Source organism: Mustela lutreola, chromosome 6, assembly GCF_030435805.1.
Source record: "Mustela lutreola isolate mMusLut2 chromosome 6, mMusLut2.pri, whole genome shotgun sequence".
In the NCBI taxonomy this organism is placed as follows: domain Eukaryota; kingdom Metazoa; phylum Chordata; class Mammalia; order Carnivora; family Mustelidae; genus Mustela; species Mustela lutreola.
The window spans coordinates 77,360,853-77,378,729 of NC_081295.1; the positions used below are offsets into that span (position 1 = coordinate 77,360,853).

Below are 17,877 nucleotides of genomic sequence, written 5' to 3' on the forward strand. Positions count from 1 at the left end.
CACATAGATTTTCAGAAAAAAAGGAGATTTGTTGATGCTATTGTTAATTTCTACCTAAAATTATTTCAAAATCTTAATTCATTTTACCACTATTTGCCTTATCAGCTTTTTAATCTCTTAAAAATATGGGGCTAGATTTACTAGTGTTATCTAAAAATGCTTGTACTAGTTATGTCTGGTTATTATTAATACCTACTAATACATACACTTGAATGTATTTGATTTTCTTTTTCCTAATCAGTGATTGAATTTTATGACACTTTTATCAATAGAAGTATATAATTGTTTATTGATAAACATTTAAAAAGTAACACTTTATTAACCAGAGCATTTAATTTTGCATGCAGTATTTTCATTTCTTCCCCCAATAACTAAAAATTTTCATATGAACTGGACTCAAACTCTAAACACCCCATATACACAGCTGTTCGAAGATTCAAAATTTGTCTTTCTCTTTTAACAAAACCCTTGACACTGTAAACATTTGTATTGCAACAAAGTAACTTTATTTGTTACAGATCATCTCTCTTGGTTTGTTGATAGGGCAAGGCAGTCTCCATTAATATGAATAAATTACAGTATGTGTCCTTTTATTGTATTACAAGAAGGAAATTAGTTGATTAAGAAAGTCTTTGAAGGCATCATAACATCCCATTTTGATTCCCTGAAAATACCTTAGGCTAACATACATGTTAAATGGAAACAAATGCCTGCATTTCTTGAAGAATTAGTCTTTCAACTTCCACTACTCTTTCTGAGGTTAATCTTGCCCTTCTGGTCTTTCTTTGCCATTTTAGTAATGGTTGTACTGGCCACAGAGGTGGCCGTAAGAATACCGATGATAATGATGTTGATAATAATGAAGAGATAGTTTAGCAGCTGTTGTATTTTCATTTATTGAATAACTCAATGTAGCAGGAAATTTTTCAAGAAATTGACATGATTTATTTATCCACCATCATAAACCTGTAAGTCAAGTCTTACCAGCTTCATTCCTCAGATATAGAGGTTTTTCGCTCAGAGGTGAGGAGCCCTAGTGACCTTCTAGCCATGGAGTTAATCCCAGTCTCTCCTGACTGTAAAACCTGTGGCAGACCTGTTTTGCTTTACTGTTTCCATGAAAAAACTACACGTAACTGAAAGGAAGAGTTGTGCAAGGTAGAGAAAGGGGTTGAAAGATTGAAGGGAACACTTTAATTCCACTCTGAGACCGTCAAGGAATACCAAGAATTCCCTTCAGTTTGAAAATACTAAAACCGTTCAGCTATTATTTAGCACATTCTAAAATAACAACAAGTAATCTTTCTGGTTAGGTGAAATTTGTTTTGTGCCAAGTGTCAAAAAAGTATGAAAATTTGAAGTTTGTTTTTTAAATTTGAAATGTAATTTAGAGGTAAAAACTAAAATTAAAAATGAGTAATTGTTGGATTCCTGGGTGGCTCAGTCGGTTAAGCATTAGACTTTTGATTTTGGCTCAGGTCACAGTCTCAGGGTTGTGAGATCGAGCCCCATCCAGCTCTGCACTGGGCGTGGAATCTGCTTAAGATTCTCTGTCACCCTCTCCCATTGCCCCTGACCCCTCTTCCTCTGCCCCTCTCAAAAAAAGAAAAAAAAAAAAAGACACTTATGTATATTAGAAGATGATTAATAAAAATTTCCTTTTTTGATATGTAATTCTTAAATTATTTTCAATAATGTAGCCTGTATTTAAAATATATGAAATATATTGTTAAACTGTTATTTTGGAAAAAAACATTTGAATTGTTAGAGATATTTTTTCTCTTTAGGGTTCAATACATATCTGTATAATTTGGGATTAAAAATACTGTGAGAATCACTTGACTATTCTGGATGGTTTTGAATTGTTCTTAAATGTAACATGATACAGTAGTTTCAGATGATTTCTAAGTTATCCCTAGAGTTAACTTCCTGTAAGCCCAGGATTGTCAATATAATCAGATATGCCTCGTCTCCATTGAGAGGGGCTTGCCAATCATACAAAGGCAGCAACTTTGCAGGAATAAAATGAAAGAGCTACAAAAATTTTAAGTGGTTCCTCTGTATATAAAAATAACACAAAAATAAAGAGGTAAGCATCTACTCTTGATTTCAGCACAAGTGATCTTAGGGTGGTGAGATCAAGCCCTGTGTCAGGATCCACACTGAGCATGGAGTCTGCTTAAGTTTTTCTTTCTCTCTTTCTTGACCCTCCCCCACCCTGGCTCACTCTCTCTCTCTCTCTAAAATAAATGTTAAAAAAAAAAAAAAGAGGTAAACAGTTGAGGGATAAAGCTGCAACTTAAGATCAGATAAAATTTTACTATCATGTGTGTGTTTGTGTATATACATACCTATCTACACTCTTGCAATGAGTATAAATATGTATAAATACATATACATGCATAAACATAAATATTTGTATATTCACATATACATGTATTTAAAAATATACATACTTCTGATCAGGTACATGTATATGTGTGTGCAATTTTTTAAACCATCGAATGGAGGTCATTTATAGAAAAGCAAACCAAAAATTCTCAAGACAAAATATATAAAGGGAAAACAAGTATACAAAAAGCTCATCTCTAGTAATCAAAGAGTTACAAAAGAAGCAGAATTTTCCTTCTGCATGACTGCAAATAGTTTGAACACTGGTAATACCCAGTATTGTTAAGGATAAGAAAACAGAGATTCCTAGCACGTAAAAATTTCAAAAATATACCAATTGCCAAATACATATATGTACTTTCATAAGATATAAAAGTGATGTTATTTGTCTAAGAAATTCTATATTTAGGAAATTCCCCAACATAAAAATTATTAATGGTCTGATGAAAATCTCTGCCATGTCCCAAGGTAGAAAACTTTTTGACTAAATTATGCATAGCCATGAGGTGACATGACATGCAGCCACATAAGTGGTATTTTATGGAACACATATGGCAAGAGAGCTTGTTTATTATATATTGCCTAGTATAAAATATAAAGGAAAGAGTCATGATGACTTCAAAAACAAATAAAAGCAGGAATAAAAATGTTTACTGAATATAGTAAGATTTTCCAACGTCTTTCCACAGAAGATCACTTAGATCTTCTGTGCCCCTTCACAAATAAAAAATGAATGGCTTCAATAGAAGGGTCCATTGCACAGTTAAACCAGGATTCCAAAAAGGATTGTATCCATTTGAACGACTTTATCATTGATTTTGTTTCTTCCCCAGAGGAAACATTTTTTATTGCATTCAGAACTGACATATGAACCTAAATAAAGGAACAAGGTGTTAAAAAACAACTTGACCAAAAACCCCATTGCCTTTGATGGTAGTGGATATAGGGGGTGATAAGGGAGAAGTAAAAATGATTGAAGGTGATGACAAAGTTTGTGACTCCCACGGTATTATTTACAGAGATTAGGAGAGGATGAATGCCAATCACTAGGGCATGTGGATTTCGGAGTGAAGGTAAATACTAGGGCAGTGGGCAGGAAGTTTGGCCTGCCACTAAGGAAGTGTGCTCTACTACAGAAAATGGTACAAACAATTTAAATATACTTATATAATCTGTGTGTTCTTTTGGTCACCAACATTTAACATGAAGTTCTAAATTGTAATTTCCCTTTCTGAATGTTTGATTAGGAAATGCATCTACTACCACAACTGTGATCGACAGCAAAAATGGATCCGTGCCCAAATCCCCTGGAAAAGTGCTGAAGAGGACGGTCACAGAGGACATAGTGACAACATTCAGCTCCCCAGCAGCCTGGCTTCTGGTCATTGCTCTGATAATCACATGGTCAGCTGTTGCTGTTGTTATGTTTGACCTGGTGGATTACAAAAACTTTTCAGGTAAGGTCTGTGAAATGTGGGTTTTAGAAGAAAAGAAACAATGTTCTTCTCTCCCATCTGTGTTTCTTTTCATCATATCTTCCTGCGAGAAATAAAGCTCCCTGTAAACATGAGGGAATGCCAGTGTCTGGTTTCCTTCTTCCCCATTTCCTTCTATTCTTCTTTGAGTGTTACAGTCCGTGATTTCAAATGAAATCTATTTCTGTATTTGTAATGCCGAACACAAGCTGAATGTTACAGTCCCATGAAGATAATGATTAAAAAGTTTGGTGAAGATCTGGTTTGGCAACAGGGACTTTATCAGTTTAAAACCAAACCAAACCAAATAAAAAAACTTTTGGACAAGTGGGAAATTGTATAAAACATTTTTATGTCCCTCTACCATCTGGCTCCAAGCTTGCTTTCCAGAAATTCTCTTTGCTCCTCCCATCAAAACATCCTATTTTGAGTTCCCGAAAATAAAGAGTGTGAAAAGGATTTTCCCAGAATTACTCGTAATGAGATACTACATCTTGAGTGGCCATGTGTTCTTATGGGTTTGGAGTAAAACAGGAATAATGCCAACGGAGGAAAGACAGATTTTCCTTATGGTATATTCACTCTCTGAGTATACCGTTTATCACTTTGTTCAAGATATTTGGACACTTCTAAAATTGTATTTGTCTATTTCCACACCTGACATGCTCTATTGACTGTGAGTTCCTTGAGGGAAGGACTCAGTCAGAGGTATAATGAATATTACATAAGTAAATGAATAAATGTATGCTTTTTAACGACAAGCAAAACCATTTCATTAAGCTCTTAATGTGCTCCTACATATTTGCACCATTCACCCCCACCCCCATTTCCCATTTTCTTTCTCCAAAGGGAGTAGAATCAGTAGACCTGAAACTATAAATATCATAAATTGCATTCTGTACAATCAGAAATCCTCTCTACTTCTTATTATGGTATTATGCTTTTAAAGTAATTATTTATCCAGAACCTAGTATATATGCCAAGCAGTGGCTACATTAAAAGAAATATAAGTATTAACATTGCAAATCCATAGAGCGGGATCATTTGTGTTTATTGATGTAGCAGTGTGATTGAGATGATTCCTCTTGCAATACCATTAGTAGCTGTGCTAAAGTGAGCATTATCTATCGGGTAGAGATAAGTCTCATGATGTCAATGAAAGAAAGACACTATCCGGAACTGTGAACCTCTTCTCTAAATAAGCAATACTTTGGGTATACTCTGTAATGGAGGCTTTTAAAAGGATATACAATTGAAATGCCCATTATATAAAATTAAGACCTAGAGTTTTAAGTAAAAACTTGGCTGCATGATTCTAGATAATTTTCCCTTGAGCCTTTATGAGTGGTGATATTTTGTCTATTCTTTCTTTTTCTAGAATTTCATTCATTTACATTTTGGAACCAAATATGATTGCAAAATATAGTTCTTTAAGCTTTACAATAGATATATTTGAAGAACTGCTTGTAAAATCTCATATTTATAAAGTTCATAATTTAGTGAGTACACCACAGAAATTACTGTTGCAAGGAATTTGTTCTTAATTATCTTATAAAATGAACATCTACTTGTAATTAGACTTTCAGATCAGATTACTTAAATGTAAAACACACTTAACAATCTATGGTAGAGTTTCCTTGGACCACTGTAACTAGGTGTTATTGATCATGCCTATGTTATTGGCATTTCATCTCATGGGAGAAAAAGAGCCACTGTATTATTGCTACTTCATTACTTTTTTCAAGGAGTGTTTATTAGGCACATCTTCTGTATATGGCCTCCTCTACTAGTTTCCTATATTTATTAGTGACCTAACCATCTATCCATTCCTCACAGAAAGAAACCTGCAAGTCATCTTTTAAATCTGCTGAACACGATCAATCCCCATGCTGGATGCCAGCTGACTCTCATATGTCTCATGAATCCTCTCCCTTCTCTGGTTACCGCTGTCTCCGTTATTCCATTTCAGACCTTGATTCTCTGTTGAGGGCACTCATTCAATTTCTTCTTGACTCCTTCATCCAGTGTTTCCCCTTTACTCTTGCTCCAAAGGTATCTTCATAAAACACAAATTTTGCCAAGTATTTTCTATTGCCAAAGTACAAATTCCTTGGCATGAAACTCAAGTCTTTGGCTTAGATCTCTCTTTTCATCATGTAATTCAGTGTATGCAACCTGTTTTCCAGCCATCCTTACTATTGCTTCTCCCGGCTTTCTTTCCCTAAGAATACACCCTTCCTCACCTCTGCTCATGCCACCCTCTCCCCACTCCACCCTCCCAATCAGCAAGTGTGATAAATGAGTTAAAAATGTGAACTCTGATGCTGGATTTCCCTGGTATTAAATCCAGATCTTACAACTTCTTACCTATGTGATATTGGGTAAATCACTTAGCCTCTCTTTGTCTCAGTTTCATCATCTATAAAGTAGGGACAATAATAGGACCTAGGTAATAAAATTATTAAGAGAATCATAGAAGTGAATATATTTGAAGTGCTTAGAACAGAACCTGCTTTATGACAAGCACTGTAAAAATATTAATATCACTAGTAGATATTCATTCCTCCATTTTCTTTCTTTTTTTAAAGATTTATTTATTTGACAGATCACAAGTGGTCAGAGAGGCAGGCAGAGAGATTGGAAGGGAAACAGGCTCCCCGCTGAGCAGAAAGCCTGATGTGGGGCTCGATTCCAGGACCCTGGGATCATGACCTGAATTGAAGGCAGAGACTTTAACCCACTAAGCCACCCAGCCGCCCCTCATTCCTCCATTTCCTTAAAGGATGAATTCATCCTTCAAGACTTACTCCATTTTTTGGTGAAACTTTCTCAGATTTCCTAAGAAAAATTCACTGCACTGTGCTTTCATTCCCTTAGTACCTTATGGGTAGTTCCATTAACAGCAGTTAACACACTGTATTATCAGTATCTCTTTACTTACCTGTTTCACTCAAAAACTTAAATTTATCTGAGGAAGGGGCTGGCTTATTTACCTCTGTACATGAGTGACTGTCATGTAGTAAGTTCTCTGCTAACCTTTTCTTATAGGATACAAATCTTGAAATTTTTATTTTGAAATAATTTTTTTACATTATGAAGAAAAACAAAATTTTTATTTTATGCATTCTTTGACCAACTTTAAAAATTAATAAATACATTTAATAAAATCAGAATTAAAAATAATGAAATATGTTTATCAGATGAAATGTTATTTGTCATATTTTATAATGGTCATCCATGGTTACATAATAAGTTACTTCAAAAATAAGTGGTTTGGGGCACCTGGGTGGCTCAGTGGGTTAAGCTGCTGCCTTTGGCTCAGGTCATGATTTCAGGTCCTGGGATTGAGTGCTGCATCAAGCTCTTTGCTTAGTGGGGAGCCTGCCTCTCTCTCTCTCTCTGCCTGCCTCTCTGCCTACTTGTGATCTTTCTCTGTCAAATAAATAAATAAAATCTTAAAAATAAAATAAGTAGTTTAAGGGGCGCCTGGGTGGTTCAGTGGATTAACGCCTCTGCCTTCGACTCAGATCGTGATCCCAGGGTCCTGGGATCGAGCCCAACATTGGGATCTCTGCTCCATGGGGAGCCTGCTTCCTCCCCTCTCTCTGCCTGCCTCTCTGCCTACCTGTGATCTCTGTCTGTCAAATAAACAAAGAAAATCCTAGAAAAAAAAAATAAGTGGTTTAAAATAACAATACATGTTTATTATGCCAAACAGTTTTTTCAGGTCAGGAGTTTGGAAAAGGCTTTGGGTAGATCTTGAGGATGCAGTAAAGAAGTTGGCTGGCACTGTGGATATCTGAAAGATTTTCTGTGGTAGTGGAACCATTGGCAATATGTCTCATTCATTTGGCTGTCAAGTTAATGCTGCTGTGTCCTCACAACATGACAATTGACTACTCTCAGATCCAAGAGAGAACAAGAAAGAAGCCACAAGTCCTCTTATGATCTAAACTTGAAAATCATATACCATCAGTTCTGCAAAATCCTTTTGGCTACGCAGGTCAACCCCATTTCTTGTCCTAAGAGACTACATAATGGTGTGAATACCAGCAGGCAATGATCATTGGGGTCCAATTTGAAGGGGGCTACTGTTAGGTCCATTATTAAACGAAACAAGACTGAGACAAAGTGAAAGTTATTTAAAGCTTTATTTTATGATAAGTATTAGAAGTTAGACTGATCGGTCAAGGGAATGAGACTGAGACAAGGTGAAAGTTATGCAAAGCTCTATTCTATACCAAGCATTAGAAATCAGACTGACCGGCTGGGGCCATCTCTGAAGAGAGCGACCACCCCCAGCTTACAGACTCAAGAATTGACTGACTGACTGCTCAGGGCCGACTCCGAAGAGGGCGACCCCTCCCCATCTTACAGACTACCTTTTATAGAGCAAAAGTCTGGCCACACATAGGTGTCCAACGAGATTGTAGTCATGTTAGGTCACATGCAGGTGGCCAATTGAATTACAATTTATCCTATAGTAGCTAATGTATTACTCTGGTCAGAATTGGTGCTCAAGGTTGGCGCCCAAACGGCGGGGTTTACATTCTTTGGTGGTTAGGGGAAAAGTATGTGTGTTTCTTACTGATTGGATGTCTCCACCTGGCCCGACTCGTCCCTGTATTCTGGGCTCTGTTATCAAGAACTGGCTGATCTGGCCTTGTATTCTGGACTCTGTTATTAGGAACTAGCTGACCATATTTTACTGGTTTCCCAGACTTGCTTCTAAGTAAGTTTCTCTGGGGAAAGGGGGGCAGGGTCAGTTTAAGTTGTACTGCACAAACAACAAAATGGCTTTTAACCAAGATGGAGTTGCTCTGGCTAAATAGGTCCTTACCCTACCACCTATTCTACTCTTAAAAAATTATTTTGCCAAGCTGTACATATTTGGATAAATACTTAGATAAAAGGAAATGCTGTCCAATACTCTAGCTGACAAAAAGTTATTGAAACTACCATAGGTGCAAAAAGAAAAATGAAGTATAGGGATGATTGGTATCTTGAGACCACATCTAGGAAGATAACTTTCCAATGAATTTGAAATGAAAAAAAAAATCATAAGGCTAAAATTCTAAAGAAGAAATATATAAATTCTTCAAATAAGAAGTTCAAATACTTTTTGTTCATTCAGGTTTGAATGTACACTTTCTGAAACCAAATAATATAAATTCAATGACTGTATAATTACAGCATAAAACTTGTAACTCATATTGAAACCATTGGTTGCATGGGATATATATATACTCGTATTAAAATTTTCATTTCTTTTCTCCATTTAGTAGATTCTAACCTACCTTTTTTATGTTGATTCTTCACAGAAAAAAAAAATTTTGCTTCAATAAGAATGTTAAAATGTAAATGGTACTCATGTTATATTATTTTTAATTTATACATTTCAAATATTTACTAAGGATTAATATTATTATGATGAGTCTTTTGTACTACATAATGTCTTTTAAATATGTATTGTTAATACAAGGCTAGTGATAAAAGAAAGCATACTGAGAATAACTCTGAAGACCAGACAGGGCAGCTGTCCCTGGGCTCTAAATTACTCTCCAACACTTTAGAAAAGTAGGTAAACACTTTTTTTTTTTTTTTTTCAGTGCTGGCTTTTTTTTTTTCTCAATTTATTTATTTTCAGAAAAACAGTATTTATTATTTTTTCACCACACCCAGTGCTCCATGCAATCCATGCCCTCTATAATACCCACCACCTGGTACCCCAACCTCCCACCCTCCCCACCACTTCAAACCCCTAAGATTGTTTTTCAGAGTCCATAGTCTCTCATGATTCACATCCCCTTCCAGTTTACCCCAACTCCCTTTTCCCCTCTAACACCCCTTGTCCTCCATGATATTTGTTATGCTCCACAAATAAGTGAAACCATATGATAATTGACTCTTTGCTTGACTGATTTCACTCAGCATAATCTCTTCCAGTCCCTCCATGTTGCTACAAAAGTTGGGTATTCATCCTTTCTGATGGAGGTATAATACTCCATAGCGTATATGGACCACATCTTCCTTATCCATTCGTCTGTTGAAGGGCATCTTGGTTCTTTCCACAGTTTGGTGACCGTGGCCATTGCTGCTATAAACATTGGGGGTACAGATGGCCCTTCTTTTCACAACATCTAAACACTTTTAAGGCATTAAGGAGTTGTTCATAGAGAAATGAAATTCTATTTTTGTAAGTAAATACTATACTGGATTGGAAAGAATGATTCTCTTCTAGGCAACCTTCACACTTCCTAATTTTCTGAATTTGAATTGATGTACCCAAATAATCTACCTGTGAGGCATACGTAGCATTGGCTTTTATGTGCTTCTTTCAAGAGACATGAGTTCACTCTACAACTTTATAACATGAGCTAGGTAACATGACTAGGAATTTGGTGTCCTTGCCTGTCAAATGGGAATAGCACCTTGCTTTCTGGTCACCAAAACTTGTGACTTTGCTGCTTCCTATCAAATGAGACAAATTTTAGGACATCAACAAACAAGCAAACAAAAAGAAATACCAAAACCAGATACTAGAAAAGAGATTCCACCTACCTTTCATTTCTTCCTAAAAATAAAGTTCAAACACTATCCAAAAATAATATGGTGTATCTGTCAGAATTTGATCACTAGGAGCAGAGTAGAGTAGAGTCACGATGAGTGATAAAAAATACAAGATTTAATGTATGGCTTATGCATCCATGGGAGCTGATTAGCAGTCTAGGTAGGGCTATTGAAGTGTTTCTGGCACTAGGTCATGGGTCAGTAAACTGGAAGTTGGTATAGGAGAGGAAAAATACATTTTTTTCTCTACTTTTCTAAAATGTTGGTCAAGACCCTTCTAACAAAAGATAAATTAACAAGAGAAAAGCATTCAGATTTATTTAATGTAAGTTTTATGAGACACAGGAGCCTTCATAAAGAAAGGAAGATCTTAAGAAGCAGTTAAGCCCAAGCATTTTTATGCTAGGTTTAATGAAAAGGGGAAAGGGGGCGGGTGGAGTGTGACAGGACAGAAAGAGTAGGAGCTAAGTGTCATAAATTGAGGGAAACAGCAAGGGCTGTTCATTCAGATTCCTCTGGGCATCCTGGAAATGGTATTCCTTTCCTTTGGGTTTAGGGAGGACACCTTCCTCACGAGAGTTTTACGACCCGCTTCAGGGGAATGTCAGAAAGTCCTTCCTGCATATGTCATTTCTCAAATTCTTCCAGCTGAAAACATTCAATATATGTCAAGGTGCCTTATTTGGGGAAGCATGTCCTGAACCCCATCATTGAAAAGGGCAGATGGAAATAGAACAGGGGAGACTAAGGATAAACTGGAATTGTCAAGGACAGACTCTCACCACCTCAAATTACAATGATGTGGATGAGATGAGCTCAAGATAAATTGGTGCCTCCCACCACGGAACAGCACAAGCACCTGGCCAGGATTTGGAGATGCTGAAGGAGGCAGTCTAGTGGGAACGGGAGAACATGCGGCCGGCTGCTGCCACCTGTCAAGGTCAGCCAGCATATGGGTGATAATGTGCGTGAGTGGCAACAGCACCTGCCCTACATCAACCTTCAGAGAATAAATAAAGGCTAATCCTTCTGTTTGGCTTTCTAAAGCTCATGAAAATTTCTCTGGTGCCCAACTGTTACCCAGACCTTACACATAAGGGAATTCTGGGAAATGTAGTTACAGTTTAGTGATTTAAGAGCATACAAAGCCACCACACAGGATGACAGTAGATGACTTATCTAAAACAGGACACTTGTGAGAGTGAGAATGAGAGCTGTTAATACTTCCCTCAGGACAATAAGCAAAAACCAAGATTCTGACCACCCAGATATTATCCATCTTGCCTGTACTTTTTTCCTGGAAGATGAAAGTCTTCAGAAAGGTCAAGTTGGGGTGGTGGTGATGGTGAAGTGATTAATGCAGGGTAATTTTTAATTTTTTTTTTTTAATTAACTGAGGCCAGAGGATCATAAAGCCTGCTGGAGGCTTTGCCCCCAAGCTTTTGCAGACTCAGCCAGGAAGCTCTTTCAGAAAACGGAGTGGTGCCCTGATGATTTAATAACTCTTACAGGATCAGAATGTGTAGACTTTGGTTGAAATTCTTTACAAACTTGTTTGTCTTATTTATAAAGAGATGACTTTTTCTTCTTTTAAATAAATGCAAAAAAAAATAGAATTTCTAAAGAGATCACTACAAACTCAGACACTAGTAGAGATTAATGATTTTCCTCTAGGTCAGAAGGTACAGAAATAAGTTGTAGTAACTCTTGGCTTTTCTTTCCTTTTTTTTTTTTTTTTTTTTTTTTTTTAACATTTTTTATATGTATTTGACAGGCAGATATCACAAGTAGGCGGAGAGGCAGGCAGAGAGAGAGAAGGCAAAGCAGGCTTCCTGCTGAACAGAGATCCCCATGCAGGGCTCAATCCCAGGACCCTGAGATCATGACCCAAGCCAAAGGCAAAGGCTTAATCCACTGAGCCACCCAGGTGCCCCAACTCTTGGCTTTTCTTGCCTAGGAACAAGGGTCATTATTTATTAGCTTCTTTATCCATAAGAAAGAAAAAATCATTATATGGCTATACCAGGAGGTCTCAAAGAAGCACATTTGGTAATTTTTGCATGCGTTCCACATACTTATTTCAAAACAATTTTGTAAGAAATAGATAAGATAATCTATGTAAAACATACGTGCCTGGCACATAGGAGGCACTCATTAAGCATTACTTGAATTTGAATCTTATTACCAGGAAGGAAGATCAGTAATGTGAGAAGAAAGCCAGCAAGGACATGATGGTAGGAAGCATCAATTTCTTATGAAAGTCTTGCAGACATCTCCTGATGTGCCTTTTAAATAGATTTTCTAATGAGGTGTGCCATTTATCTACTGCTCTTGGAAATTAATTTCCCTGATTTTTTTTTTTTTTCTGGCACTTAGCCCAGTTAAGCAGGTGCACTGTTTGTCAGGCTGTGAGTCTAGAGGAGTAAAATGATTCAGGGAAGACCCAAAGCCAATCAGAATGTATATATTTAACATTTAATGGTTATGTATATATGTATATTTGTGTGTGTGTGTGTGTGTGTGTGTGTGTGTGTGTGTGTGTGTAGAGAGAGATGTCTGCGTGACTGTCTGTATATGAATATGTTATCACATTTTAGGAGACTTGGAAGACCGAGACACTAAATGAAACATTTTAGGCTTTATCAGTTCTCATGTGCACTGAGTTTTCAAGTACAGTTGACATTTTGTGTGATTCTTATTCTGATTCAAGTCTTATCTCAAATCCTACTTTTCAATGTCCCAGGCCTGTTTGGTCCTCTTGGTTCCTACATCTAAAAGGACACATTTCATTATCCAAATCCAGTCTGTTTATAAACACATCAAAGAAGCAGAAGTTTCTTTAGTCCAGTGATTTCCAGATCCTAATTGAAATTTGTTGCTTCTTCATGAAATGAGCAAAAAAGATAAATAAAAAGTTATTTATTTTAAAGAAGTAGTCTTAATTTTATGGTGCCTACATTTTTCAGTCTTAAAATTCTCTTAGGAAAGGCTGATAATTACAGATATTATTTCTGCCACTGTTTTTTTTTTTTTTCTGCCACTGTTTTTAAATGACATTCTTCTATAAAATAAAAAGTTGGCAGTTTGATGTTGGGTTCCCGGTTTTTGCTGGTGGTGAATTACAAGGTCAAAAAACCTCGAAGTTGGATACCAGTGCTCTATACCACTCATTTGAACCTTACCAAATGAGGCCTTATGGTGCATTTATAAATTTATCCGTATAGATGGGTACAATTATAAATCATACCATCTGTTAACACCCAAATTTTTGATGGATCAGTCATTATACATCTTTCAGTGCTATGCTTAAATTCACTTCCTGAGGGGAAACCTTGCCTGAATGTTCAGTGTAAATCAAGTCACTTTGTCGTACTTCCTCATTATATTATTTACTCTTTACTCAAAGTATATATTTACAAGTTTTACATGTTTAACTGGTGTGATTATTTTTTAAAATATTTTACTTCTTTATTTTAGAGATAGAGAAAGATAGAGAGCAGGGAGAGGAGCAGAGACAAGCAGACTGTGCATTGAGCACAGGGCCTGAGGTGAGGTTGTCTCCCACAACCATGAGATCATGCCCAAGCCAAAATGAACTGTTGGAGGCTTAACTGACTGAGCCACCCAGGCGCCCCAGGGTGTGATTATTTATTTAAAATTCTCTTCTCCACTGATTTGTTAGGTTTGTAAGGAAATGGCTTTATTTCATTTACTTGATTTTTCAAGTGCTTAAAATCGTTTAGCATAACCTATGAGTTCAACAAACATTTGGATGAATGTTTAGGTGAAAGAATGAATGAATAAATAAGGAAATAAATAAGGAAAGGGTGATAGCATTTTTTACACTCTGAATGCTGAGTAATGAGCATAGCATTTCTTTGTAAAATATTAGTTTATGATGATACTGATAATATTAGTATTCACATTTAAAATACTTTTTAAAATGTCTGTTTCATTGATTGGACTTTAAGCATCTCAAAGGAAAGAATTGCCTTATTCATTTTAATAATCCTGCTGCTCTGTTTACCACCTGACACATATTGTTCAATAAAATTTGTATGATCTAAACAGAAGTTATTTGCTAAGCATATCTGGCTGGCGAGCAAACAAAGAAAAAAAGAAAAAAACAAATAAGCAAAGACACAAAACAGTAATAAACAAAAGAACACATGGACTTCAAGACCAGAACCAAAGCAAATGAAAGCAAGCTCTGAGGCTAGAATTTGGGGTTAGAATCCTGGCTTTATCGATCAGTTGCTGTGTAATCTTGGGGAAATTCCTTCATTCTCTCTAGGTAATAATAATACCTGTTTCATATGGCCCTATGAACCTTGAATAAGTTAATACATACAAAACACTTGGAATTTTGAATGGCATATGGTCATTATTAAATAAATTGTAGTTAGTACTATTTTAATTGGTTCTTCATGACCTTAAGCATATTTCAATATTTCAGGAAGATGAATAGGCATGTTTCAAAAAGATGAATTGACTACTTGATTTCCAATTTTTAAATATCATGTGAATATACATAAAGTCTAGCAATTACAACAAAGAAACCCAATGATTAAAGTATTCTATTTTATTTTAACATTGAGGCAATGTTCCAGCCATTCTGAAAGGGTTTGTTACTCTTATATGATATAGTAAGCACATAGTTCATGGCGCTACATACTACATTTTAATGTGGTAAAAAGAACTTCAAAATCATTTCCTCAGCTAATACTGAGCAATAGAAGAGCTAAAGAGACTGTATAACACAGTCAAGAGTTTTCAAAACTAAACTTTGACTCACCAAATGCATGTTTATTAAATAATTAGTCCAGATATGCTAACCCAAATCTAATATGTCCCTTCTCCACTGTTCTGTTGTTTGTAATATAACGATCCAAGCAAACCATCCAACTGGAGTACTGTGATATCTTGACTATTCTTATGCTACCAGAAAATTAATTCCATTGTATGTTAGCTTAGAAACAATTTCTGGAAATCTGTAAATCTACAGAAAACTTGCTTTTCTATTACTTGATAATATTATATTGAAACTGTGTTCATTTTTAAGTTTCATTTTTTTTTTTTAAAGGGGAAAGCAAACTAGTTTTTCAATTAATATAATAGCATTTACACTAGGCTCATTAATGAAAGTATAGTAAGATTTACTCATTTTATTTAGATACTTGACATGGGTAAAAGAGTCAGCAGTTGTTTGTAATTTTGTTTCAGAATATAAAATGCCCTTTATTTGACATGGGTCTAGCTCCAGTAGGCTGGAAATATTCCAGGCTTAAATATTTGCAACAGAATTTGGCCAGCAAAAAATTGGTTGATTGGGGTCATATTGGGAAAGAGAGGTGAAGTGCACATCTATTTGCATTCTGTAGCACTCCTCATTGCCTCAAAAAGTTACAGTTGAAGAACAGCAAAGAATGACTTAGAAACATTGCCATGAAACTATTAAATATTGAAATAGTCACGTAATTTTAACTAAAGTTGCTTGTCTTTAATTTCATTAGGGTCCCATACAAATGTACATTTCTAAAATACTGAAATCTGTTATAAGTAAAGATGAGTATGGGAAAATTTGAATTGAGAAAATGTTAAAAAGCAGAAGGAAAATACCCATGCCTCAGATTTTGAATGGCAAGGATTGGAGCTACAGTGACTATTCAAATGTAGATTAGAAAAGTGACAGTCATTTCCTTGTGCAGTCAATAAAACAATTAGCTCACCAAAAGGGCTTTTAAATCAGGATCCTAGTTTTTCTTTGGTGTAAAAGCATCTAAATATGTAACATCTGCAAGTATTTTATTTTTTCAAAATGGTAAATCACATGAGTTTTATCTTTTAGAGTCTGATGTACTTCAAAAGCTTTGTGTCTGCCCTTTATTTTATTTTATTTCTTACATGGTTATCACTAAAAAAGAGAGAGGGCCTGATTATTGTAATATCATACTAGTAGTCTCCAGAGATCTGAAAGAGCAGAGAGAGAAATGATAGCCAGATAGAGAGGAAGAGAAAAGAAGATTCAGAGAGAAAATGACAGTGGTTTGGGAAAATATATTTATCTAGGATGTTAAAAGATAAACTGGGGCATATTCAACATGTTACAATTTTGAAGAAAAATTAAGTGGAACCAGACAGCACCAAACAGAATGTGGTTATGAAAGCTCTGCCTATAGGAGTTAGAATACCTTCACAGAAAAGAAGTGGAAGCAAAGTAAGGCAGTTATTTGATGGACTGTAGCTAAGCCTTTGCCTTATTTGGTAAAGGCTGGTTGACTGTGATTGGCTGTCCTTGGGTTTTGGTTTCTTAACCTTGAGGCATTTACTGTCTTAGGTTTGGGTTTGCTCATGTTGGTTGCTAAAGCATTAGAACCATTTCAGTCTAATGACTTCCTTGTTTAATTATTTCAAATTAGGAGTTATTGCTTCAGGAAGATTTGGCTTTTTTTTTTTTTAAATGATGTATTTATTTATTTGAGGAGAGAGAGAGAAAGAGCAGAAAGGGGAGGGGAGATAGAGGGAGAGAATCTTCAAGCAGACTCCGGGGCTCAATCTCAAAACCCGTGAAATCTTGACTGAAGCCAAAACCAAGAGTCAGGCACCCAACCCGCTGAGCCACCCCAGGAATATCTGACTTTTCAAATGGGCTCATTACTTTTGAAGGAATATGTGCATCTGGGTGTGTATAGAAGGGAAGAACCTCAAAGGTACTTTTTCAATGTTTGTACATTTAAATATTGCTAGATGTAAATGCCATCTCCTTCCTGTATCTTCAAAACCTCCTCGTCTATTCCCTCCTTTACCACGAGTGTTTATGGGTTTTCTAAACTTCTTAAACTTTTCTAAATTCTCTAAATTTCCTTACTTCCCTATATCTCTATTTAGCTACTGTCCTCTTTTTTTTTTCCTCTCTCTCTAGCCAAACCCCTCTGTTAAGAGATGATCTGAAACTATTCTATCACTCTGCTAAAATGTCTTAAATACACACTTGACTTCTTAATGAACACATTGAACAAATCAACAAATTGTGAACTTAAGTGTGAACAACTTGCACACTTTACATCTTCATCTTAGTTAAACCTTTAGCATTAGAGCTACTGACAGCTACGTCCTTATTAAAACCTTATCTTCTTATGACTTTTGTAACTCTCTTCTTTGGCACTATTTGTTTCTTGCCCCCATCAGACATTACCACCTTGTCCCATTGCTTCAGTTGCAATGACTTTGCATTACCCAAACAAGTGACATGCAAGCTGTCATCATATTTAGTCTACTTATCTTTAATATATGGCTCTCAATTTAATAATAGGATCAATCTTCTAAAATTGCAAGATAGTAAGGTTTAGAGGATAAAAGCAGTGACACAGTTCTAAACAATCGAAGCATATAAGGTATGTTTTAAAGAAAATACATTCTACCCACCATGAGAGTCAGTAAA

The 17,877-nt window shown here is 35.9% G+C and overlaps 1 protein-coding gene across 13 annotated transcripts in view; it reads left to right on the forward strand.

The window, feature by feature from the left end:
- TRDN (triadin) overlaps positions 1–17,877 on the forward strand; it is a 390,017-nt gene that overhangs the window by 46,544 nt on the left and 325,596 nt on the right. For all 13 annotated transcript variants that reach the window (XR_009354661.1, XR_009354662.1, XM_059177681.1 and 10 more), the window contains exon 2: positions 3,639–3,848. Coding sequence is in view for 11 of the 13 variants with exons in the window: in XM_059177681.1 (XP_059033664.1) it covers positions 3,639–3,848 (210 nt within the window). In the remaining 2 variants the exon portion in view is untranslated. The remainder of the gene's footprint in view (positions 1–3,638; positions 3,849–17,877) is intronic.